Genomic DNA, 26,342 nt, shown 5'->3' with positions numbered 1-26,342 from the left:
AATATGAACCCTCTAGTTTTAAGAGAAAAACAAGTGTCCAAAAATACACCAAAGAGAAGCACCAGCCACCTGACTCTGCATATCTTTCCAATCTTCATTCATGCTAAAAATGTACCCTCATGTCTGACTGCACATGAATAAATCCAGCCAACAAGGCCAAGAATACTTCAATCACAGACATGGACAGAACACAATACCAAGAATGAGCTCAGAGATAATAGTTTTTGACTTCTCACTCTTAGCAAAAAGGCTCTCACAGACGACAGATTTTATGTGCCCAAAAACCTGAATCTACAGCAGCACAAGGGTAAGATTAATACAGTTTCTCCTCACTTCATCACCCCACTTCCAATCTGAAAAATAGCTGCACCTTACAATTTCCCCTTCTTGCCTCCACTGCTAGAAGGCATTTGGTGCCTTCATCTCTGCTAGCTGCTGCTCCTTCCTGCTCCTTACTAAATGCAGCTGGCAAGGCAGTGGGGAAAGATAATCCTATGAGAAGCACATGTAGTGCTTTCAAGACACATCACAGGTAATATGTGATTGGTTTTATGTTAAGACACTTATTCTTCAACTGCCAAAGATATACTGTTATTCTAAAATTGGATTGTAGCTGAAGGCATGACAGAATAACAGAATTGCCTCTCCCTTACCTAGCCAGAGCTCTCAGCTTCAATTTTACCTTAGCTACTTGCACCAGCTACATTCTGATAATGACTTGCTTCCACAGCCTCTGGGCAACCACAAATTGATCCTGATGTGCAAAATTTCTGACTATTCATACTGAGTTGCTGGAATGCTTTTTACAAGTCAGCAGCATCCTGAATCCATCCATTTTCCCCTTGGTGAATTTCCATCGAGGACTTTTCACCACAGCAAACAGGAGCAGCTGGCCTTGTCACCTTGTCACTTGAAGAGGAAGAGTGACCTGGGGAGATCACCTGGCTGCTGAACCACTGGCTTGCCTTCCTTTCAGTTTAAGCTTTTTATCTGTGAAGATTCATGAGCTATGGGCATGCTAATGTGAAGGTAGATCCTCTCTGCCCTGTCCTCCTCTCTGTCCTTGCGCAGCTCCATTTCTTTGTTATTAATTGGCTCAAACAATATTTCACCAGACACTTGGGCAGTTGTAGCATCAGCCTGATTTCCTTGGACACCCGGGAGTCCCTTGTGTGCTACTCTACAACTGCAAGTGTTGCACTCCTCTGTGATACACCAAATCGATGTTCTGTGGTGATCAAAGATGTCCTTGTCCTCAGAGTAAATTCCAGCAAATTTCTGGTAGTTTGCACAGAAATTGTAGCTGAAATTCTTAAGATGTCACCATCTAAAGCAAAAAGCCTTTGGAAATTAAACTTTTTTTCTCATGGATTACAGGCTTTGGTACTGTGCTGAAATAATAAGCACAAAGTTGTCCTGAAAGGTTAAAGGATTAGACTCTCATTTAGAGGTATGGCAACTCTCACTTATATTGGGGCTTTCTTATGTCATGCTAGGAATCTGTACAATCACAACTAATTATTTATAGTTAAATGAGAAAAAATTCTGGTTCTAACATCCCTGCCACTATTACTGGAAAGCAAAGACTTTACTCCTCCCTTTTCACATAAGAAATCTCTCAGCTGGGAACAGCCAGACAACTTCTTTGAGAATCTGGAACTAGATGATCTTTAAGGTCCCTTCCAACACAAGCCACTCTGTGGTTTTATGATTCTATCCTTTTTAACTGCCTTTTCAAGTGTGATCTTGGTCTGTATTAGACAGCAGTGGCTTCACCGAGGTTCACATAGCTGCTATGTAAAATTATAGTTCAGATGTTCAGAGAAACTAGATCTGAGAAGATACTTGTTAAAATATCAATCAAAGAGGCTGGTGATCTAAGTGCAAAAGCTTTCCTGAGAACCATGTCAGGCATAAAATAAAATCTGTAGGGTAGAGCTGTACCTGTCAGCATCCTGGTACCATACCTTACATGGCATGCTGAGCTGATGTTGATTACATTACCAAGTTCTTTATTCCTAGTATGGTGCATGAGTATCTAGAGGACAAATTTTAATTCACAATTTTTATTTCAGAAAACATTGCATATTTTATTCACAATTTTGCGTGCTATAAGTGTTTTCAGTATCTCCCTTCTTGGAGAGGACCAGCAAGAACTGCTGAAAGACCTTTGAAACTTCACAGTTCCCCTGGGGGCTCCAAGAAATAATGTCCTTCCTTGAGCATAAACCACAAAGGTCCACGTTTATACAATTCGAGGGATCATTTCTAAAAAGACTTGAGTGTGGGTCCTGCTTCAGAAGAGTAAAAAGCACACAAGTATCCTGGTAGTTTAACATGTACATTAACATGTATGTGGATTCCAGGCTCCTTCTTGTGGCAGGAGGATACCAGCTTCTGTCTGGGTCCTGGTCACTCTGCAACCCAGCATCCAGGGGTCACCTTCTCTTAGGAGACTGCGGACCACCCGCATTTGAAGAAGAGATCCAGGTTTACAAGCAGCTTTCCGACCCTGGAGAGTACATTTTAATTGCAACAAGCTCGCAGATCACTAGATGGCCTCATAACCTCAGAGATTTGGGCAGACCGAGGCTTGGGCTCAGGAATCGCCAGGTTTAAACCCCTGGCACCCCAAGTGCTGCAGAATCATCACCTCAGGCGATGCTCAAGAGCCTTTTAAAAACGCAGAGCAAGAAATTTGGTACACTTTGTCCCACCGGGAATGTAACCCCACGTTTGTCACTCCTGTTAGAAGCTGCTCGTATTCCCTAAATCCCAGCAGATGGGACTGGAGATGGGGCAGAGACTAGGTGGGAGCTGTTGGGGAGTCGCAGAGGGAGGTGACCCCGTTTGGGGGGATCGCTCTATGAACTTCAGAAACCGGGGAATTGGAGGGGATGCAGGTGGGTTTGGTTCCTTGTCCCACACCAATGAGTCACGGTCACTGCCACGTGAAAATGTGGCCCTTGGAGGCCTCGGAGGAAACACCAGTGTTTGTAGGTGTGGGTGTGTCTTACCTGCCACTGAGCTCTGCCCTCCTGAGGGACAGCAACAACACGGTGCTGGGACTGAAGCCCCCGCCTCCTGCCCACCCGGAGAGGCTCTGGGGAGAGAAAGGAAGGAGTCTTTGGAACAGCAGAAGCATGAACGGGAGGGATGGAGCCCATGGAACGGGAACATGCAGAGGAGAAGGCAGAGGAGCCATTGCCCGAGGGGCAGGGCTGGCGCTGGGCGCTCTCTCGGTGGCCGCTCCCGTCTCCTTTTGGCTGGAGAGCTTTCCGTGGGCCACACCGGATTGACAGGCCCTGGATCTGATGTGCAAAAGGGGAAAAAACCCTCATTTTCCCTGCTGTTCAACTGGGACGTGTGCTATCGCTCCTTTTCCCGCGTGGATTTTTATCAATGTTTTTTAAACACAGGGCCAGTTCACATCGCCGCACATCTTTCAGAAAAGCCTTTCAAACGCATTAGGAGCGGAGCAAGTCCTCCGGACTCGGAGCAGCTGCAGGACGGGAAGGAGAGCCGGCTCGGGCTGCAGCGAGGCCTGGGCGGCGGAGCGGGCCGTGCGGGCGGTGCAGGGCGGTGCGGGCACTGCGGGCCGGGCCGTGTGGGCGGTGCAGGGCGGTGCGGGCGGTGCGGGCCGGGCCGTGCGGGCGGTGTGGGCGGTGCAGGGCGGTGCGGGCGGAGCAGGGCGGTGCAGGGCCGTGCGGGCACTGCGGGCCGGGCGGTGCAGGCCGTGCCGGGCGGTGCGGGCGGGCCGGGAGCTCCGGCGCTGCCGCTTTAAGGCGAGCAGGCGAGCGGGCGAGCGGGCGGGCGGGCGAGCGGGCGGGCGGGCGGGAGGGAGGGCGGCGCGGCCCGGCTCCGGGAGCGCGGCTGCGGCACCAGGTACGTGCGGGCCGGGGCTCCAGCCGCGCCGGGCAGCGGGCCCGGCTGTCCCCTGGCCCCGGCCGGGAGCTGCCTGTGCTCCCAGGGCCTGCGGCCGCTTTGCCGCTGGAGCCGAGCGCGATGGCGGCGGGCGGCCCTGGCCGCGTCTGCCTCCCTCGCAGGAGCGGCGTGGGTAGGGCTGGCATCCCCCGAGGGGAAGGTGCGGCGGGGTGGGTGGGCTTTGGGCGGCTCTTGCTACCAAAAAAATAACAAGAAAAAAAAAAAAAAAAAAAAAAAAAAAAAGTTAAATTGCTTAGTTGGTTTTGGTTTGGGGGTTCGGGTTTTTTTTTGGGGGGGGGAGGTGAGGTTTTTCTTATGCGTTTTGCTATGTTTTGTCTTCTGTTCAAGTTCGACTCACCCACTTATTTATAGTAACGCAGGCAGGCCAGTAGTGTTAAATGCAGTGATATCTGTTCTGCTATCCATCCTGATTTTATTCCCTGTAAGATGGACGGGCCAGGAGAATCAAACACAGGGATATCCATCCTACTATCCATCCTGAATTTATTCCCAGGAAAATGAGCGGGCCAGAAGTGTCAAACACAGGGATGCCCATCCATGCCTTCCCTCACTAACCATTTAAGCTCAGTTTGGCATCTTGAGCACTGAGCTCTTGGCAGTTGTTTCTGTACCAATGATTAATTTCAGGAGAGTAACCATCGTGACAGGCAAATAAATGCTACAGAATTTCAGCCCTGCTTATTTGCAACAATTTGTGGAGAAAAGACAGCATACAGCATTTGCTGACAAGATTTATCTCTCCAATTGATTGCAGTTAACATCATGCTTCCCTTAGGCAGATGAGGATTATAGAGCTCTGCCTTCAAGAAGGTAGGCATTTGCTAATTGCATTCATTAATTACATGGACTCTGCTGAATGGCATTCTCCAGTGTGGAAAAATGCAAAATGTTTGATTGTGTGTATTTATTTGTAATAGAAACATAAAGCCTCTAGCCAAAGATTTAAACAAAGATTTAGTGGGAGTATTAGCCTAAATGGCAAAGTGTGAAGTTACAGCTTAACATTTTAGTAAGTGATGAAACTAAAGCCGGTTCTTAAAGCAGAGGCCTGCACATAGCAAAAATACCGCTGAACACATATGAATTTTTTTCTAAAGACACACACAAATAAAGATAAACTGACCTAATGAATTACAAAGTAGTAAGACTTTGGCATATCCTTCCTGTTGTCCCTTTGTCTAGTTTTAAGGACAACCTGCGCAGCTTTTAGATAGAGAAGTTGTCCATGATTCTTCTGTTGTGAAAAATTGTCGGACTGGGATGAAAGTTGTTTTTCTTCATACATCATTCTGCTGGTTTGTGAAAATCACTGCAGAAGAGTGAAAACAATTGCAAAACCATGAGTTCAGTTTCTTGTTTGTTTGTACTTGCAGTCTTGCTGTTGTGGAAGCACAGGCCTGAAATGCTTCACTGGTTGTCAGTTTCAAGGGAGGTTCAAAAGCTGTGCTCTGAAGCAGGGAAGTCTGAGTTATTGAAAACAAATTAGAGAACAAGGGAAGGAAGGAAAATGATACAGGAGTACTCATGGGTGGGTGAAGGATATCTAAGCAGGAAGGTTGGAAAACATTTCCTCTCCCTTCAGGCAACTTCTTGCTAGTGTACTTGCAGGATCAGCATAGGAAGGGCCCAGGGTCTGCAAGAGAAGGTGGGCAAGGAAAGTTTGGTGATGAAGTGCTGAGAGGCTCTTCCTTTGCCTCTCAATGAAATGCTGTGCCTCTCCACTCTCCATTCTCTTGATTCTTAAATGAATCTAAACTCTGACATACTAATCTTTTGTTCTCCTTCACTGCTTGTACGAAGTGTACTCATGCCTTGAGTGGTGTGAGAAGGCCATCCACTCTGAATGTATCACCTTTTAAAAACTTAATTTAAATATGCTGGATTCACTTTCTCTCTTCAGACAGCTTGGAGCATGTTTTGTTTGTCAGAGTGGGCTATGGGAATGGAGGTCTGCTTTCTTCTCATGACAGCATGTACATGAGAATATTGCACCATAAGACTAAACAATCCTTTAAAATACTGAAGACTGAAATGCAACAAATTTGGACTATTCTGATTAGTTTTGTTTAATCTTTTTATAAGATTAGTTTTGTTTGTTTTTTTCTATTTTTGTCAATTTTTGAGCTGGCAGATTGATAAATTCTAGGGAAAGAGAGGAAATCTTTTAATTGCTTGCCTTTACAAAGATGCTTTTGTATTAAAGATTCATCACCATTATAAAACTGCTAATTAATGGTGTCTCTTCAAACAACCTACTGATAACCATTGCTATGTCCACAGGCCCTGCAATGCCAGAGTCTTCCTGCAAAATCTGAAGATTCAGTAGAAGAACCCTAAATGGCAGTAGATTGCTGTGTGCATATCTTCAGGGCAGAGGGAGAGAGATGTTAAAAGGTTGCATGTTTAATTTTTAGCTCTATCAGCTGTCCCACTAACTGGTTGTTTCTCACTGGATAAGTTTAGAGTACTCTTGTGAATGGGTCTCTTGATAGCTTCTTCCTCAAATACCACTTCTTTCAGACTTAAGACTGGGCAAGGCATAAGAGCACAGGGACCTCTTCTTGAAGTCCCTGGTGGTGCAAAGCCTTGAAGTCACTGAAGAAACATCACTTACAAAGTGTTTTTTTCCTTTCAGGAATTGTCATCCATCACTATGAAAAACCACAGTCTCTGAGTTTGTTTCAAGCTTTGTGCCTCATCACTTACTGCAGAAAAGCTGTGCTTCAAGCTCTCCTGGGGAAGGCTGGTGTCCTTGGGGAAACATGGCCTTCCATGGCTGGAAGCAGCTGCTCTTCTTGGGCAGGCAGAACACCCTTACCAAGGTGTGGAGAAGCAGGAGGGGAGGCTCCTCTCTGTGCTGGAAGCGCTGCTGCCATTGGAGCACAGGCAAATCTCTGGACCCCGAGGTGAGAGCGTTTTTGGAGGAGAACACCGAGGTCACCAACAGCGGGCACCTCACACCAGAGATCCGGCTGCGCCTCCTCACCCCTCGCTGCAGGTTCTGGAGAGAAAAACCTGACCTGTGGCCTTATGGAGACCCCTTCTGGGCAATTTACTGGCCAGGAGGCCAAGCCCTCTCCAGGTATGTGGCACAATTCACCACAGCCAGTAAGTAGTGTCCTAGGATGTCAGACTTGGCTCTGTTTGTAGCAATTTCTAGTGATGTCTGTTTGCCTATCTGCATTATCTATCCTCCTCTCTGCTTATACTGGAGTGTTCCAATCTCTGCTGACTGGCAGCAAGTTCCAGCACCTGCTGTGTAAAATAACTTGTGTCTTTTAAGTAGAAATTTGTTATATTCAGTGGCCATGCATGTGCTGACAACGGGGCTGAATTTGGATCCATGGAAAGGCTATGCTGTTGCCATCAAAACCTAGTGAGGTGTTTAATTCTATCACTCCAAACAAGAGGATTGCTATTTTTTCATCACGTGTGTGGGTTTTTTTGTTTTTTGAGACAGACAGGAGTCTGGATATGCGTCTGGTCTGTTGAGAAAAGTAGTTTAATGCTGATGCACTTGGACTGCTGGTTACTCTGAATCACTCTTCTCATCTAGGATTTCAGCAGCCTTATTGCCACAACTTACTGTGGCTTTTAGTCACATCAGAAGCCACATTTTGATTCTGGCCACTGACTGTCAAAATGTCTTTAATGCTTCTGATTCTCAAGAACTAGTTAAGAGTTCTTTTATTTTGTAAAATCAAAATCTCTCACTTAAACAACAGAAAAAAAAAAAAATCTTAATTTTTACAGCAGAGAACAAGCTGTCCCCACATAGATGAAAGGGAAGAATCTGAATTGGGGCCTTACTGTTTTTCTACAAGAAAGCATAAGTAAGAAGGCAGTTTTGACCAGGTAAAAGATGAGTCTTACTGTTAAATTATGAGTTGATTAGCCTGCCATGTAGATGAACTAGAGCACTCCTAAAAATGGGGTATATAAAATAGATTAGTTAATGTCTTCATTTGTTATTATATGATTTGTATATTCAGGTATTTGGGTGTAGCAATAATAATTATCTGGCATTTAACTACTTTATTGTCTGTTTATGGTTTGATGCATTGGTTTGATGTACTAAGAAATGTCAGAAATCAGCTGGATAAGTTTGAAGAGTAAAAAGGGAGCACAAAAACATATGGTTGCCTCCATAACTGTCCTCCTTTTACAGTTGGTGTTTCCACAGCACCAGGAGTCTCCTGTTTCAAGCTGCTACTCTTGGTGTAATCCAATATTCCTCATTAACCCAGGAGAGCAGAGACACTGTGTGCACTGTGCCAGGGGATACAGCAGCATCCAGCTGTCCTGAGCCACCACAATCAGCAGCAGTAACTCAGTAACCACTCAGCTGGAAACAAGGCATTTGCAGCATTAGGGCCACATCATGCCCTACACAAATGGAAAGTCATGGCAAATCCAAGCAGAGCCCCTAGAAAGGAGAAATGCAGCACTTCCGTGGAGATCCCACACCTGTCCTTGGTCCTGGTGGTAAACTAGGGGTTATCCTTAGGGGAATGATGGCCTTAGGGGAATGCTGTTAAACATATGAGCTGCTGAGCCTCAACACAAATGTCCTGCACTTGACAAGCTTCCTAGGCCTCTCGGTGCCACTCCTGCTGGTGCTGCCAGGCCCAGACATTTCCATCCATCCATTCCCAATGTACACCAGTCTCAAATTTCTGTTACAGTTATCTGCACTGGAATCCCCCTGCAAAAGCTGTGCTTACCTGTAGCACTCTGTGAAGAGTCAGCCATCACTTTCCCTGTCAGAAGATAACACAAATGTAAAATCCTTTCTTGTTTCTACTTCAAAAGAAGTTATGGAAATTGGTAGTAAAATTATGGCAGTTTGCAGTAATTAATTTCACTGAGGGCACTTCTCCCTGACACTTGGGGCTTTCCCCTTTGTAGCTAAGTGAATTTCAAGGCAGCTATTCAAGCTCTGAACCCTCTACAATGGTTCAGATATGATTCATAGTATTTAACAATAACTGCTGCTTGCTGTCTCTCAGTTCTCCACTTCCAGACTAAAAGTTTTTCAGTATCTCTCTTGGTAGGTGTCAGCAGTTAGATGAGGATACCCTTTCTACTCAGCACAGCTCTATTCTTTTTTCCGTTGCTACTCTGGAACAACACTAAGCAAAGTATTTGCAACCCTATCTGCATGGCTCAGGAAAAAGAGAGGAGAAATTCCCCTTCTTCCAAGCAGTTGCATAAGCAGTGTTTCAGATTGATGGGTGGGCACCATATTCACTGTAAATGCATCATGTCATGTTTGTTCAGCCAGATTGCTTTTAATTTCTACAAATCCTTACTCTGCTATTTCTCATGCATTCTGATGAATTCTAGTTACCTAGAAGTGTCTACTTACCAGTTTGTGTCTACTTAACAGATAAGCTCCCCTGTCAGAAAAGGAGCTGATTGACACAAAATATTGCTTACTTGGCTGAATTTCTTTTTGTTTGTGCGGGATGGAGGAGTAAGGGAGAAAAATGATGGTTCTTGATTTTTATATCATCTGAGACAAATAAAGAGTTTCATGGCAGCTGCACATGTGGAATAGTGTTAGGTACCACACTTCATTACATGTTTGGCAAGAAACTCTTATGCAGCGTAATGTAAACCTGAGAAATTTGCATGATCTTGTTCACTGCTTTAACAGCTTTTCTTTCTCAGGTATATTTTAGATAATCCACATGTGGTTAAAGGGCGATCGGTTCTGGATCTTGGAAGTGGATGTGGAGCAACAGCAATAGCTGCTGTGATGAGTGGTGCATCCCAAGTCCTTGCCAATGACATTGACCCTAGTAAGGCTTTTCTTTTCATCTCAGTGTAAAGATACTAATTTTTAATTTTTTTAAAGATACTAATTTTTAAGCATCTTTAACACAGACTTTTCTTTGCTCCATTTGGAAGAATCCTAAGAATGCTAAAAAGAGGAATGGGTTTTGCCAGTATTGTTAGTTGGGTTATACTAGTCTCTCTTGGCCCAGGTGTATCTCCATAGCTCCTTAGAACAAACAGGAAAGTTTCTGTCAAGTGTTGCCCATACACCATCACAGCTGGTTTGGATGAGAACTCCAAGCACAAGCAGCGAGTTGGCTTCTCTGTAGGACCATAGCATTTTCCTGTACTTTCATGTACATCAGGGCTTAGATTTTGCCTTTTTCCTCTAGATTTTGTCTTTCCATAATTGACTTATGAATACAGTTTATTCATAATTTAATTACTTATTAGTTAGGAAGGAAGTATATCCATAGATTAATGCAGTTATTACATTCTACTTCAATTCCATGATTGATTTCCACTGGTATCCATTCTAGGAATACTTCTTCCCTGTGTCATGGTCTAATGAAGGTAAAATTTCATCACTTCATGCTAGATTTTGACTCGTAATAAAAACTGTGGAAGCCCCCTAGATAGGATGAACAAGAAGATTTGAGAGACAAAATTGAAAGGTGTGTCACAGAAATATGTAAGAGGGCTGGCTGGCAGACCCCTAAAATGTAACTTTAATTTTCCTATGACTTTTTTCTTCAGTTGCAGGAATGGCAATGATCTTGAACTGTGAACTGAACCACCTGAATCCCTTCCCCATCACCATTAAGAATATCATCAATTCAGAGGCTGGCAACTGGGACCTCATAGTTCTAGGAGATATGTTTTATGATGAACAACTTGCTGATGGTCTGCATCGCTGGCTGCAGAAGTGCATCAGGATTCACCAGACTGATGTGCTGATTGGTGACCCTGGCAGACATCAATTTTTAAGCCACAGCATTCACAGTCAGCTGCACAAAGTTATAGAATATTCACTGCCTGAGTATACAAGACAAGAAAACTATGGGCTAACATCAAGTATTGTCTGGAGTTATCAGCCTTCAAACAGCTTAGACGACTCTTGAAGCTGACTTCTATGGGATTTTGTCTCACTTGGTTGGCTTTCTGCAGGTAAATAAAATGAAAACAGGAATTAAAAGGGAACATTATCTGTAAATAAAAAAAAAGTAAAGCAGCTTATTGTACCTTCACTGGACTGATTCCAGTTATACTCACTGAGGTTTTTGCTCAATTTGAGGTAAAAGCTACATGCAAACTGTGTTCAAAGGGGCCTGCACTGATGTGCAGATCTACAGACAACTTACATGTAGAAGTTTGCATGTTTGATGTTTCTCATGTATATTTGTGTCTTGCTGACATTACTGTGAAATGTTTTGGATGTCCAGCATACTGCTGTAGGGAGAGTGCTGTGGCTGAAGGACTACTGCACTGCTTCCACAAGCTTCTGCAGTTAATTTATAGAAAATTTCTAAATATTGGAAATTATTGCTGTCCTCCATAAAATTCTCCACCAGATTATTAGCTCATAATATGCTCAACTTGAAGTGCCTTGTTCTTTTTCTGGGTATTTCTTCTGAATGTCAAAGTAACTAATTTGAATCTCCTCCTTTCCCTCTATAATAAAAATTTCCTCTTCCTTGAAACTGCCAGAGTGATTATGTAGGAGTTGCACCCAAATCTAAATTCTGCTTCTTGACTGCCAGCCAGTGAAAAAGCTTTAATAAATGGAAAGTGAATAAATAGTACCAGCTATGGGGTAGCTTAATTCCCTTGAGAGTAGGGTGAAATGATCTACATTCCTTACATTACCCTTTGCAAGGGTAAACCAGGCAATCTATCACATTGGGAAGCTGCTGAGGGATGAAGCAGTCTTCACTTCTGTGATAAACAGAAAGTAGCTAAATAAAAACAGGGAATAAAAGTCTGATATAATTATTTTGCTCTTCTCTTGAGGAGATGCTAGACAAACTCCAGAATCATTCTCATTTTATCTGCCAACTAAGAACCAGTTTCATCTGCCAAACATGGTAAAAAAAATCTGATCCTCAGGTAAGATGCTTTAATTGTAGCCATTTGAAGAAGAAACCAATGCTTTCAGAGCAGTCAATGCTTATAGGAACTGTCAACTTCAGCAGTCCATTATTGAACAAGCAGTGATCAGAAGCTAATAACTGCACCATAGAACACAGTGCACCTACAACTGTCACGCTGCCAGGTGCTGTGGTGGAAGCTTACAAATCTGAAAAAGCATGTGGTACTCAGAAAACCATGGTATTCATGAAGTAGGAAGTTTAGAAGCACAGTCAGACATACATGGTTCTATAATCCAACAAGTATTCAGAACTGTTCAAATAGCCAACTTCTAAACTTTAATCTTCAGAACAATATGTGAATGTTCTGCAAGGCTCACAACAATAACAATAGAGAATACAAAGTCCTAAATGCATCCATGGTACTTCACCCAGTGCCAGTAAACATTTGTTGAAATTACTGTAAACCAGAAAACATTCCAGTGGAGTTATGCAAATACTAAACACGTAAGGGCAGACTCAAGCTCTAATGGTAAAGGATTTAAAATAACTTATATTAAACTTTGAAACCTAAAACTACATATTAAACTTTGAAACCTAAAACTACAGTGTTACCTTGTTGCAGTGTTTTACAGCTTTTTAAGCACCAGGTGAGGATGTACCACTAAGTTACACGCTGAGAAGAGGCTGTAGAGAAAGATGGTAAATATACAAGCACACTTAAGGACACAGTATAAGCTGCATTTGCCTTCAACATGACAAATCCAAGGTTATATTAGCAAGGAGAAAAAGGACAACTTTGCCACTGAGGTCAGCCAGTAGTATTGTTTCAGAGAGCTGCCTAAACAGCTGTATGACTCAATATCAAAAATAGTGCAACACACATTTATTGTCTAAGAGTTCAAACGAATGATGAGCCCTGATCGATCCCAGAGATTCCGCAGGGCATGACAATAAACTACTCAGCAACAAAAAACAAACAAAACAAACAAACAAGCAAAAAACAAAAAAGCAAAAACAACCCCCACAAAACAAACAAATAAAAAAAACCAACCAACCAAACAAACAAAAAAACCCAAAAAACCAAAACAAAAAACCAAAAAAAAACCAACCAAACAAAAAAAACTAAACCTGGTAGATTAGGTTATTAGCTTCTATCTGGTGCAAGAATTTTCTGCAGAGACAGCTGTAAGATGCTTGTGGCTACTGCAGTAAAATCAACTCCTTGCACCAATGGTTTGTACTGATGCGGTTACACCCACAGGGATCATAGGAGCACGTTCATCACAGGGCTGAGCCATGCAACAAGAGTAAGGGATTTAGGTACTGGTCTTGGAAAAATACACCTTTACTTACACCTGAATAACTTTTCTAAATAGACTTCCACTTTCATAAACCATATAATCAACAGAAGAACAAAGATTATTGTCAGACATCATAATATCCTTTAATATCGGCAACAAAAAATACCTTCCATGCAATTAAACCTGAACTTTAAATAGATTAATATAAGACTGGTTTATTTCTGCAACACTTAGGTGTGGCTATGACAAAAGTTAAATAGTAAACATATTCCTTATGGTTGCCTAAACTCTTTAGGTTTCCAAATGTCATCAAATCCACGCTAGTCCACGCTAGCTAAATCGCCCTACTTCCAGATCCAGAGGATGAACCCAGTGTGCTCCATGCCCTTACAAAGCTAAAATGGTTGGCATTAGGGAGCTTAATGCAGAAATCACAGAATTCTCACTACAGGTTATGCTGGTTCAAGAAAGCCAAGGTCTTATAATTGTGATGAGAGCACTGCTGCATCACATAATAAACTCATTCTACAGTTCAAAAATTATTTTCAATATTACTGTAATTGAACAATAAATTTATTGATATTTTCCATTTCTGGGGGCCACTGGCTACATAATTAACTGCATACAGCAGAACATATACCATCCTGAGATTTAAGTGCTACATTTAGTCCTATTTCACTCACAGATGCACTTACGAATACCAGTATTTTGTTCCCTAAAATTATTTTGATGTAGAAACATAGGCAAAAGCCAGAGCAAATTAAATATTTGCCCATATATAAAGTCCTTTCCTTGGTCATAGCTACTACTCTGAAATTTGTAAAGTCACCGTAACAATTCCAAAGCAAGTTTATGTTTACACATTCACAGGCTGTAGTTTTGGATGTGTAAAAATCTAGCAAGTATTTGATGGTAGGTAAGAATAGAAATCTGCTGCATCAGTTACATCAGAAGAAAAGTACCTACATTTTTTATTTCAGACCTAGCAAAAGTACATGGTGAAAGGAGATTCTGTGTTACTATTGAAAGTACATTTTTATTACTGTTAATGCCACCTCCATTCACCAGTTCTGTCTGTTGATCTTTGTTAGATCAAACTCCCAGCTTCACAGATATTTCTGTGTTTGGGCTCGGTATTTTCAGTTGCAAGTACTATCCCAGAATACAAACTCAGAACACAGACTTACCTAAACTGGGTTGGTATATGCAGCTAAGTTGCTAAAGGATACTAAGTAACAGCCAAATCCAACACTTCGGGAAGCCTGAGCAACGGCCCTGTAATATGAATTATAGTTTAACTTTCCTCTCAATGAAGTATGATCAATGCAAAGACAGGGCTCCAAGGAGAGACAATGGGGAAGCCCAGGCTCACAGGCAAGGACTGGAATGGCAACAGAGACCTCTGGTGGGAAGTAGGAGGGATGCAACCTGGTGGCATAGGAGCCACCAGCTCGTCTCCAGGTGCTTGTTTGCTGAAGGAGCTCTCCCACCTGTAAACTTGACACTCACATGTACAGGATAAATAATCAGTAAACAGTCCATGTTAGTTGCTTGATTTTGTTTGATATGATGAGTTGCTCTAAAGCATCTCGGGAACGATCTGAAAAAGAACAAAGGAATTTCTTGTTATTCATTCAGAATATAGAGGTGGTATTTGGAATAGGTACACAACACAGTAAAGAAATTCTATATCTGCATTTATGCTTCTTTTGCTATCACAATATCACACTTAAGATACATCTACAGTAATCCAAACACTCATGGTTCTTTCTCCAATCACCTAAAACATCACCAATAACAGAAGTTAGCACCCATAGGCTGTCCTACTCCATTCCACTGTTTCTTGAATGGATGCTGTTCCACATTTTTGGAATACAGCAGGGGTTTAAGACACTAATATTTTTCTGAAGTCTTTGGGTCTTCATCAGTATGCTGAAGGACAAAAAAAAAACCAATTTCCAAACAAACAAACAAACAAACAAACAAACAAAAATTTCCCCTCTCTGAAGGCTGCTGCCACATTTCATAGCTTAACTCTCATCTTGCTTTGAAAATCTCAGTATGCGATGATTATTTTATCCAGTAAGTTATTATTTGTCTGGGGTTACTTATGGAGTACAGTGTGCTTTTCAGAAAGCAAGAAGGTATGATCAGCAAGTAATTACCTTCTTGTGATTAGACCTACCTGTTATCAGTGGGCATCCATGGAACAGAAAAATGTGTATCTTGGGACAACAAGTAAGGACAGCTTCCACAGCGATGTCTGTCAGATTCACACAGCGCTCCATGTGGATCTCCTGTTAGGAACACAGGAATGACAACAGCCTGTCAGAGCACCCAGAGTTTCAGAGGCAAAGCTTTCCTTTGCCCAATCCATGTCAGAGATCCCCAACCAGAAGGAATTACGGCCTCTGTGCATTGACCTCATATGTGGTCCTGTACAGAGCAGGAAAATACCCTAAGGAAAAATATGACAGCTTTTCTGTAAGAAGTCTAAACTAAAAACATAAAGCCAAGTTGTCCCAATGCACACATACTATTCAAGACATCTGAATAAACTCTTCAACGAGATTCCATGGTGTTTGAGTCCCATCACTTTCCCTATGACATTCTCCTACCAATTCGATATCCAGGAAAACTAAATTCTGGTGTTTCCCAAAATTTCCCAAAATAGCCTCTGCTGGTTTCTGGTATTTCTATTTATCTACATGGTTCCTAAAAGAAATCAAATAACTTCTTCAAGATTAGACCAAACCCTGCTCTTTTCTTCATTTCTCTGCAGCTGTAAAACTACTGCCTCTTGTACATGCTAGGAAAAGATGAAAAGCAGAATAAAGAAATAGATTATTATCAACTTTTTTCCCCTCCTCTAAATTGCCTTACCTATCACTAAATATAACACACAAGAAGAAATGCAGAAAAAAGACAACCAAATCTAGCAAAATTAGGATTTGGTAAAATATATTTTGGAGATCATAGGGTAAAAGTAAAAAAAAATTGTCTTATTGGAAAGTCTTTCCAATTCATAAACTCAAAGGATCTTGAAAGAGGACAGAAATGAAAGTCAGTCAGTAAAACCATCCCTCTGAAGTAATGCTGCTGCTAATAATTTAAATAATTTTAAAGTAATTTTAATTTTAATTTTTAAATAATAATTTAAAAATGCAGGTATTTTCTTTTGTTCATCCCTTTGTTATTAGATTAAGTCAGTTACCTTTAAATTCTTTGAACATGTTCCACTCACTAGTGCTACAACGCCATCATCTGTTACCTGAAGAAAAAAACACAATGGATTAAAGCTCAATTTTTTCAAACACAGCTATTTGGATGCGAAAATCATACTAATTTATTCACTCCCTGCAGTCAGTGAATACACCTAATACTACAGTATTTTCTTCCCAGCTAAACTAGTAGATAAAATTGTCCAAGGTGTGGGGTTTTTTTTCATCCTATTAAATACTGTTTCATTTTCTTGCCACCTGATCCAGCCTGGCTTTCTGCAAGGATGTTTCCAACTGTGTAACTGCTATTTCTGCAGCTTCCTTGTCTCATTTAACTGTGGGTACACTAATATGGTCAGAATATAGCACTTTTAGTTTAAAGGTTTAAAAAGCGTTTCTGCTCTCCCTAGACCAATTTGGGTTGGGGGAAAAAAGTAATCATAGCAGAAAAGTTTAAAAAAAAGTGTAAACATGTAGTTACTCAAGAATCTTTTACCTCATTTAAAACAGACACAGGGAAACAGGTTTTTTCTATAAAGGAAGAGAGGCAAGGAAGTAAAAAAGCAATGAAGTAAGTCTGGAGAAATGAGAGTTAAATGGCAATAAATAAAAAATATCAAACAAAATATTAAGATACCCTACTTCTGGAAGACTCAAAAGAAGAATAGCATCTAAAATAAGAACCTCCTACATGATTTCCAGAACTGACATTTCATTGTGAATGCCGGTCTGGACTCACATTCAACATAATTACTCACCATCAGCATCAATTGAACACTACACTTACTGCAAAAAACCTTTCCCTCGCTTCATTATCTCACTGTAATTATGAAATATGTTACAGGATTGCATTTGCAGCTTGTCTCCCCCTTCTCATGCTAAATACTGTTGTTAAATCCTCTTCCCTGACATTTCTGACATTTAAAATGTCATTCTTTCAGTGTTGACTCTGTAACATAACTCTGACAAGCATAATCACTCCTAAAATATCATTTAATTATGGAATGATTACTTCTACTAGGGGCTTGTATTGTTCAACATCCTAGATTATTACCCACATCAGTTTGTTCTAACGGAAAGCAGGCAATAATCTGTCCAAAATTCTACTTTCTTTAAATGGAATATTTTGGATTACTTCATAACTTAAAGAAAATGATTGTACTAAATAAATACACTAAAAAAAAAACCCTAAGCAGATTCTAAAAGTTTATCTTTAGTTACCATATGTGCTCTAATACAAAATGTGTATTTTTCCAGTCACCAATAAGCAAAATATACCTTTCCTTTTCCTTAAGAGGCCGAAATTAGAAGTAAACTGCAGTCCTAAATCTTGTCAAGAGCTGGGTTAAAATGATCCCCTTCAAACTTTACCATGACAATCCAAAAAGAAACAAATGAAAATCAATGGGCCAACTGCCACCTTAGCTACCTGAGTAGATGAGAAGTCCACACTGTGAAGAAATTTGCAGTTTTTTCCTAGTGCCTGCAGAGATGCATCCATGATGCCTGAGCAGCTGCCCAGGTTCACTATTTGTAGGAATTGGCAGTTGAGTGCAAGAGCTAGAACTCCACTGTCAGTTATATCACAGCACCTTTTGAAAGATGCTTCACGCAGGTAAGGACAGGATAAGGCCAGTGCTATGACCCCTGCCAAAGAAACAATACTTGAAAGAGTTATTTATTCTTTAACATAACCATCGTGCTGAGGCCAAAGGCTCTGAAACAAGTTTTGAGGAAGGAATAATTTAAATAAAGTGGAAAATACTGAGCATAGCACAGTTTTACCAGAAATCTAACAGGAGAGTAACCTGATAGCTCTGTCCTAAGATAATCAGTGCTCTAGGTCTGAAATTTACACCACTGGAGAGACTTTTAATTAGTACTGGGGTGGCATTGGGGATTTTTTTTAAAGCAATATTTACCCTAGGTATTTTCTTTGCAATTTATTCCAATCTAACAAGAAAAATAAACCATAAATAAGATCCCAGTTATCTGTGCACAGATAACACACCTTCTGAAGTAATTCCAAATCTGTTCTCCTTGCAAGAATTTAAGTTGATTTTTTTCAGCTGCTTGCAGTTATAAAGCTGCAATAACGCATTATCTGAAATATCACAGTCTCGGAGGTCCAGAGACTCCACAGCAGGGTGCAATACCTGTAATGAAAACCCGCCATTTCAGTCAAACTCTGCTATGCCATCAAACTTGTGCATTTTTATAGAAAATACTCACAATATTAGGTATCACATAGAAGTTTGCAGTAGAGGGGTGGGGTTACCAGTCATAGGAATTAAAAACTAAAGAAAATCTGGTCTATATGTGCAGCAGTTCAGCTCCTGACATCATGAACTGCTTCTGTGACATACTGAGCACAAACACATTAATACTGCTACTTAAATAATGGAAATACGATCTTGGTGATTCACTTGCTACATGTGTATCCAGGACAATGCCATAGCTCTGAGGGCAGAAATCTGCAGTGCAAAAAGAAATACTGACTGCGATCAAAACTTCAACCTGCATAACAGGTAAGAATGATATTTGGAAGTATTTTCCAAAGTATTTTCCTCACACATTCTCTTCCTCATAAACAAGCACTCTCATTACCATACCATGAAGAGGTACCAAATCCTCATTAAATGGGATCTTTCATTCCCACAAGACCCAGATAGGAATTTTTATGAAATCCTTCCCAAGACAATATTTACAAAAGTTAGACCCAAAGCAGTGGAAGGCCTCAGATTTTAGTAGCAATAGCCATATACTCCCTTTAGCTTGTCACTCTCTTCCTTAATTCCCAAGGATAGAACATAAATTTCCATAAACTAGCAAAGGTTACAGCACAGCTGACAGGCTTGTTAAAGGCCTAATCCTCCTGTTGCTCACTATAACAAGGTATAACAAAGATACTACAAGGAAATCTGGCTGTTTTGCAAATATGTAAAACTTTTAGAGAGACAAAGGGCTGTTTGGATGCAGCACACAAAAAAAGACATTCAAAACCACAGGCTTATATTCTGTGGACACATGCTGAATGGCTTCATCAAACTTCATGGCAAAAAGGATTTAAAATAAGGAGTTTGGAGTGCATGTGGATGGCTGCTCCAAGCAAAAAGCGGAGTAAGGGAGAAAAAGATCCATGGTAACACAAATGTGGACAAAAATAAAAAGAACCAGAGCAGAATTTCCCAGAGTCACATGGAAAATAGGGTCCAAGAGAAGGCACTGATCAACTGCTGAATGAAGACAAATACAGAAGAGATTTTAGAAAGAGACAACAGAAAAGTCTGTAAATTAAGGTCTCTAGTTTATTTCCAGACTAAAAATATCCTAATGGATTTTGTGCATTCATACGCATACAATCATATGGCTGTAATTATATAATCTCTTAGGATGTTTTGAAATTATTCCTTACTGAAAAGCTAGCCTAAACCAGCTTTTGTCCAGGCAATTTTTCCAAAATAAGATCAATTAATAAGAATTTGATTTTTGCTCAAAGACTTACTCTGTGTAAGCACAAAATCATTTTATCTAAAGCTAAATTCTTTTGTTTGTAAGTTTTCCACAGTGCTTCTGTCTCTAGTCTTGGCTCTACTATGATGACTCTGAGAAACTGATAATATTTATCTCTTGAGTTAAAGGCCAAAGCAGGAATGCACAGGGAGTCATTCATTTTCTGTTTCACCAAGGCCAACCTTTAGCTTGCCTCAATTCTCACACCTCCCTTTGAGGCTGAACAATGCAACAATAAACAGATAGCAAATCTACAAATCTGAATCTACAGCTGAAGAAATGTCATTAACTGGTGTCACACTGAAACACTGACACACATCAGGGTGCAAAAGGGACGGAAGAACTTGAACTATCATTTTCTAGCTCTGCCATCATTATACTTCAAGGAACCAAAATTTAAATAAATTATATGGAGATTGTGTGCTTAATGTCAATAGAATTCTACCAACAGAATTCTAACAAGCTGCTGATATCCTTTATATATATATTACATATTACATATTATATTATATTATATATATCTTATATATGTTTATGTTATATGTTATATGTTATATTATATATATATTATATATGTATATGTTATATATTATATATTATATATTATATATTATATATTATATATTATATATTATATATTATATATTATATATTAATTATATATTATATATTATATATTATATATTATATATTATATATTATATATTATATATTATATATTATATATTATATATTATATATTATATATTATGCATAAACATCTCAAAATCTGTTCTCAGGAACAGACTGATGTGCAAGAGAGGCTACTTTCCCCTCCCAAAACAGGCAGTAGAGTTTTGAACGCATTCTTACCTCACCGATATTTGTATCAGTTATTTGCCCTTGCCTACTCATTAATTTAATCAGTTTATCCTTTATATTGGGTGGCAATGACTTAATATCTGCAGAATATCTGGAAAGGTTCTTTGTCAAACACTGAAGGCATCTGAAATAAAGGAAAGTTACAGTAAATCAAAAAGAGGCATTACACAGTACAACTAGAACAATCAAGCCATTAATTGTCATCTTCTGCATCCAGCTATGGTTCCCTCAGACCTTTCAGCTGTTCCATACTACCACTGATTCAGCTGTTGCCTTTTGGGGTACAAGCTGATCCTTCTGTGAAACTGTTCCCTAAGCATCTGAAGGCAAAAATCAGCCCCTCAACCATTATTTTCTGTGCCTTCCTCAAGCTGTCTCTGAAATTTGCAGTTGCAGTGAGAGCTGTTCAGCGTTTGCTCTGAATGAAAATCCCCTTGACTAAAACTCACAGAAACACTGCCAGGACAAGTGGCTGAGTGCAGGTGGCAGCAGGAGCCTGGAGAAATGCCAAATTGAATTTAGCATAGTGAGACATGGATTCTAGAAAAGTTAAGATTTTAGCTAGAGATAGATTTGCTGGAATTAATTGGAGCAGATAGACAGATAGGCTTTGCTGGAAATAATTAAGAGTTAGCAGTTAGCTAAAAGAAGCTGGATTTGAGATGGTTATCCTGGATTTAAATAACTAATTGCTTGTCATTTTTGTTTGTTTAGCCGTGTGTGTAATGAGAAACGGAGAAACTGATAAATAGATCTAAAGTAACACAGATAATTGCATATCTTTAACATCTGGAAACCCATTCAAAAGTCATGGAGAGAGGAAATTGGAGTTCGCCCGGAGCTCATTTGTATTGTCATCCATGGGAGGGGTTGAAAGTTCAGAATGAGGAAGACTCAGCTTACTTCCTCCTTTTACAACCCCTCCCCATAAAAAGGACCACTGACCCAATTCAGGGAGGAAACTATGCATGCTTAGTAGCCTTTTAAGCTAATTACCATAGGAGGTGTTAGTGTTATGAATATGTAAATATTTAAAACGTTTGTAAATAAATAGACTCTGGAATTGCTTGTAACTTTGCAGTGCATATTAGCAGACTACCCCAGGCAGATGCCCGGCATCAAATTAAACATCCACTTTCTAATTTGAAACTGCTACAGAGTCTTTTGTCTGTCATAGCTGGGTATCAATATTAGATCAATACCCTTATTTAATAAATCAATACAAATAATACAAATAAATCAATACTCCACAGCTCTGGAGTTCCTACACGCAACTGGTTTTGCAACAAACCTTGTCTGGTATCAGAATACCACCAAACTGCAGGAAATCGAACTCACACCAAATAAAAACTTTAAAGAGGTCAAAATATTAATGTTTTATAAGCTGAAGGGTAGCACAGACTGAAGGAGGAAAGAACCAAGATTTCCAGTATGGCAGTTCAGACAGTGCAGGAAGAGCACCTCTAGCAGGTCACTGCAGAGGACACTGTATGGAGGAGACATTCCCAACAGAACCTGGGCAGTTAAACCCAGGCGTTGCCTGCAGAGACCCTTATATACCCAAGCACACACCAAGATCACCTTTAACTCATTCCTGCAAGATGTACAAGAATTCCATGCCTTCATGGAACCTCAGAGACTGCTGGATGAACTTGGCTGACTGACCAACAGAGAAGCCTGTACCAAGCTCTGTTTCAGAACATAGGTTACACCATCCACATTCTTTGTTTTGAGATTAAACAGTTTATCTATACACATCATTCCTCTACTTGACTGCAAAAATTAAGAATAGTTGTTTACCTCTAAAAAAGAAATCTTATCAAAGATAATAAACACACCATTTATTATCATCTCTGAAGACTACAAATGTGAACCTGCTCACAGGCAGGATCTGTGCAACATGATGAGCAGAAAGCAGGGGCTTGTCTCACTAATGCAGCTGTAAAAGGGGCCACTAAATCTAAACCAACTACTTATTGAAATTTGCAGAAAATACTCCAAACCCAATGCAGATACATGAGAAATCAATGTGAGCTATGCCAACTGTCTCGTACCATGGCATATTAAATTTAGCTTGAATGGTTATTAAGATTAATCAAACTCTTTTCAAAAAGCTGGTTGATATTCTCATAGTACAATACTGATCTGCAGTTTAAAGACAATCATTTAAATTATAAAGGTTTTCACTTTCAAGTTATTTACTTTACAGGAAACTATAAAACACTTATTGGCTGCACCACAGCAACTATAATCTTATCTTCAGTGCTTTAAGGTATGAATAACAATCTAACTCTTTGCTAGCTATTTTTCTTTTATCTTTGAAATGAAATATTTTATTCCTGTGCTGTTTCTAACTTCCTCTGGAACACAACGGAATTTGACATTGACAGATAATGCAGAGAATAGACATTTTCAGTTCCCCTTGGAGTTGCAAGACAGAGCTTAAAGACTAACTAGCAAATCAGATAAAAGAATAAAAAGGTAGGCACACAGGATGCTAAATGTAGCTGCAACCAGTGGATAAACAGATAATGAGGAATATAGTGGCTTTTGTGCCGAAGTTACTGTGATGTGATTTGTGCTAACTAAATTGTAACTATTTTAGCAAAACTGTACTCATATCAATAGAAAATAATTGTTACAAGCAAAAAAAGGAAATGGTGAGACAAAGCAGATGGAATCCTCCAGATGTTAGGTGGGAGTAATAGAAGGATGTAGGTCTGATAAGCAGCATCTAGAAATAAAAAGTTTCGACCTTGGAATGGGCCAAATTGGGATGATTCCAGGCATGGAACTTGAATAAGGTTTTATTGTGGGAACATATGCTTAGTTACATAACCCTGAGCTTAGGGAGCTTGCACTATCTGCAAGGTTACACAGTGGGCACGATGGAGAGAAGGAGCCTTCATCGGAAATAAGACCCCTAACTACTAGTACAGCATGAGCAACACAACATAGTGATGTAGATTTTAGGAACAGAAACTAGGAGGAGCTTTCCAGAAAATTCTGTACTCATATGTATTAGCATATAGTATACAAGTGGGATTTTTGGCTTGATTGTTGGTACGTGAGGAAAGGCGGGCACCTCCCTGTAATCCTGGTCAGTTTTGCTTATGCTTTGTACGAACCTCAATGATACTAAAGTACACACTGCCAAATTTTGCATATATTAAAATATATGTATCTAATATACTTTGATTGTATTCATTTATATACAATTGTTGCTATTAAAAAATTGCTCCTAAATTTAATCTTGTTGTTTGAAAAACTGGACAAATAGAACGTCATTCATAACATTATGCAACAAGAAGCAACAGCGCATGCCCTAAGAGACGTTCAAGGCAAAGTCACGATTTGCAACACTGGGGACACTTGGGGACCACCAGAGACCCTCTAGGACCACAAAAGGACTTTCAGTGAGACGTGGATGCATGCAAATTATGTATTAGCCAGGAAGTACGCTTTAAAGAATACGCAAGAGCACCATGGAATAAACGTCCTTGTAAACTGTCACAATGTACCCGCTTAAAGGAAAAATCCTCCAGATGTGTCCAGCTATGCAACAAAATGCCTGCTTTCTAATACTTCAAATCGTGTTAGAAAATTTGTTTTCTAACCAATTTCGGTATCAACATGGAGAAAAACTCAGAGCAAAACACCATTCACCGGATTCTCTGGGGCCAGGTGAAGTCAGGGATCCTCAGCCGTCCCTCCACACCCGCAGCTGTCAAGGATCATCCTGTTACCTCCGTGCCAAACCTCGTCACCCCTGCCACCTGCCCTGTAACTCCTCCCGAAGGGGCACCTCTGACAAACCCTGCCACCTCTCCTCAGCTCCTGAGCGTTGCCGAGCCCTGCCCGCACCCAACTCGCTGCGCCACCGCCCCCAAGGCCTGCGAGCCCTGCCCCCAGCCCCTCGCAGGGCGGGCAGCAGGAGCGTGTCGGGGCGGCACTCACAGGTCCAGGAGGAACCGCACTTCCTCGCCGGCGCCGTCCCAGCTCATGGCGGGGAGCGGGGAATGCGGCGGGGCCCGAGGAACACAGCGGGGCACTCGGGCCCGGCCCGGCCCGGCGGTCGGTGCCGAGATGGCGGCGTTGCCCCGCGGGATGACGGGAGATGCAGTCCCGCTACCGGCCCGCCTGGGATCGCCTCGGGGAGCGGCTCCTCAGGAACGCTGAAACGCCCCGCAGCCGCGAAAACGGGGCTCTCCTTCGCCATTTCCAGAGCTTAATATTTAGGAGAAAGTGTTCTCCCAAGCCTGGAAGAAGTACAGGGAGGCTAGGAGCCTTCAGGCAAGGGCCACAGTGGCTTTACGGGCTCCTTCCCTCCTTGCTGCCATCGGTGGAGGCATTCCACAGCTCCGGGTTTACCATTACCACCATCCATCTGCAGTGGTAACAGCCTGCTGTCTGCCAGCTCTTTCGCCCTGCAAATAATTTTGTCTTTGTTTTTTTTGTTTTTTTTTTTTTTTTTCCTTTCCTCTTTACATTTCTGCCGAGATGGTGCGGTACAACTTGAGACCACACAGTGGTTAGAAGTGGTTAGAAGTTAGCAGCATTGCGAGTATATAAACACTGCACCATCATCATCTTCGGACCCACCGCCTACCCCTGCTAAAAGCAACGTGTGATTCACTAACAGAAGGAAACGCCTGTTCTCACCAGATTAGCTGAAGGATCCGTATCTAGCAGAAACACAGGTTGCTGCTGATGCCTGATGTGAGAAACGAAGCCCACTCCTCAAAATTTTAAGAATTTACTAAGGGATAATAAGGGACAGACCAATAAAGCAAAAGTGACAGCGCTGGGTGTGTGGCAGTAGCCAGAAGAACCCCAATTCTTCAGCTAGCAGTCCTTTATTCTGCTGCAGCTGCATTACTTCCCCAAATGACTTTGCACATTTCCAGATCCCTTTTGCCACAACTCCGCCTCAGGTTGCCACAGCATTGCATAAATCCAGTCTCCGAGGGTCCCTCAGAGAGGTCTTCTGATGCCACTTTAGACTTGGTATTCTCCTTTTACGGTATCTTGCTCCTATAAACACATAATACTGGCTTTTTGCAAATATTAAAATGAATGCTATATGTATAATGTTAAAGTAACTTTGCCATAAAAGCATATTTTTTATTTCTGAACTTAAGACATAATGGTAAAATAATTGATGTAGTTATGCTTGCAATAATTAAACTGTCTGCTTAGTTAGCATGACATCCAATAAACTATGAAAAAGATGCCTGCTACTATCAGCACTTACCATCTGTAGAAAGTATAAACCAAAGCCCAAGCTGAAATTAACAAGAACAGACTAAAACCACAACCAAAAAATGCGCATGCTCTAAAAAGGCCAAGAAAAGCCATACTAAACAGTTCTTGGAACATGTAAACTAATTTGAGGAAAAGTTGAAATATGCATAATTGTTTATGAAATGCAGTAGGCTAATGCAATTTAAAAGTATGTAAAAAGTGTCTTCGAAATAGCAAGTGTGCTCTTGGCTATATGCCAAGCACCCAGCTGTTTATTATCTTTGTCTCCTATTGTCCTTTATTAATTTTTTTTTTAATTTTACCAAAAAAATAAACCTCCCTCTTTTTTTCACATTGTTCTCTGCCTGTGTTGTTTTGATTATACG

The 26,342-nt window shown here is 40.9% G+C and overlaps 2 protein-coding genes across 10 annotated transcripts; one reads left to right on the top strand and one right to left on the bottom strand.

The window, feature by feature from the left end:
- The first annotated feature begins 2,112 nt into the window (after positions 1 to 2,112).
- ETFBKMT (electron transfer flavoprotein subunit beta lysine methyltransferase) lies at positions 2,113 to 13,105 on the top strand. 9 transcript variants are annotated; one of them, XM_056482612.1, is made up of 6 exons: positions 2,113 to 3,582; positions 4,700 to 4,755; positions 6,226 to 6,339; positions 6,581 to 7,027; positions 9,619 to 9,749; positions 10,483 to 13,105. In XM_056482612.1, the coding sequence occupies exons 4-6, from the start codon at positions 6,708 to 6,710 to the stop codon at positions 10,845 to 10,847; spliced, it is 816 nt and encodes a 271-aa protein (XP_056338587.1). In that variant the 5' UTR covers positions 2,113 to 3,582; positions 4,700 to 4,755; positions 6,226 to 6,339; positions 6,581 to 6,707; the 3' UTR covers positions 10,848 to 13,105. The 9 variants fall into 9 exon arrangements, with proteins under 9 accessions (XP_056338587.1, XP_056338593.1, XP_056338591.1 ...); XM_056482616.1 differs by lacking the exon at positions 2,113 to 3,582 and adding an exon at positions 3,611 to 3,633; XM_056482615.1 differs by lacking the exon at positions 2,113 to 3,582 and adding an exon at positions 3,760 to 3,885.
- A 567-nt stretch (positions 13,106 to 13,672) lies between these two features.
- AMN1 (antagonist of mitotic exit network 1 homolog) lies at positions 13,673 to 26,290 on the bottom strand. Its single transcript, XM_056482611.1, is given in 9 exon segments — positions 13,673 to 14,392; positions 14,627 to 14,717; positions 15,303 to 15,414; positions 16,332 to 16,388; positions 17,768 to 17,985; positions 18,350 to 18,494; positions 20,704 to 20,836; positions 24,670 to 24,769; positions 24,772 to 26,290. Coding segments are annotated over 8 exon segments (999 nt in total). The 5' UTR covers positions 24,932 to 26,290; the 3' UTR covers positions 13,673 to 14,392; positions 14,627 to 14,643.
- Between the last annotated feature and the right edge of the window lie 52 nt (positions 26,291 to 26,342).

The sequence above is a fragment of the Oenanthe melanoleuca genome, chromosome 1A (genome assembly GCF_029582105.1).
Source record: "Oenanthe melanoleuca isolate GR-GAL-2019-014 chromosome 1A, OMel1.0, whole genome shotgun sequence".
Classification (NCBI taxonomy): domain Eukaryota; kingdom Metazoa; phylum Chordata; class Aves; order Passeriformes; family Muscicapidae; genus Oenanthe; species Oenanthe melanoleuca.
This window is presented reverse-complemented; position numbering and strand designations above follow the sequence as displayed.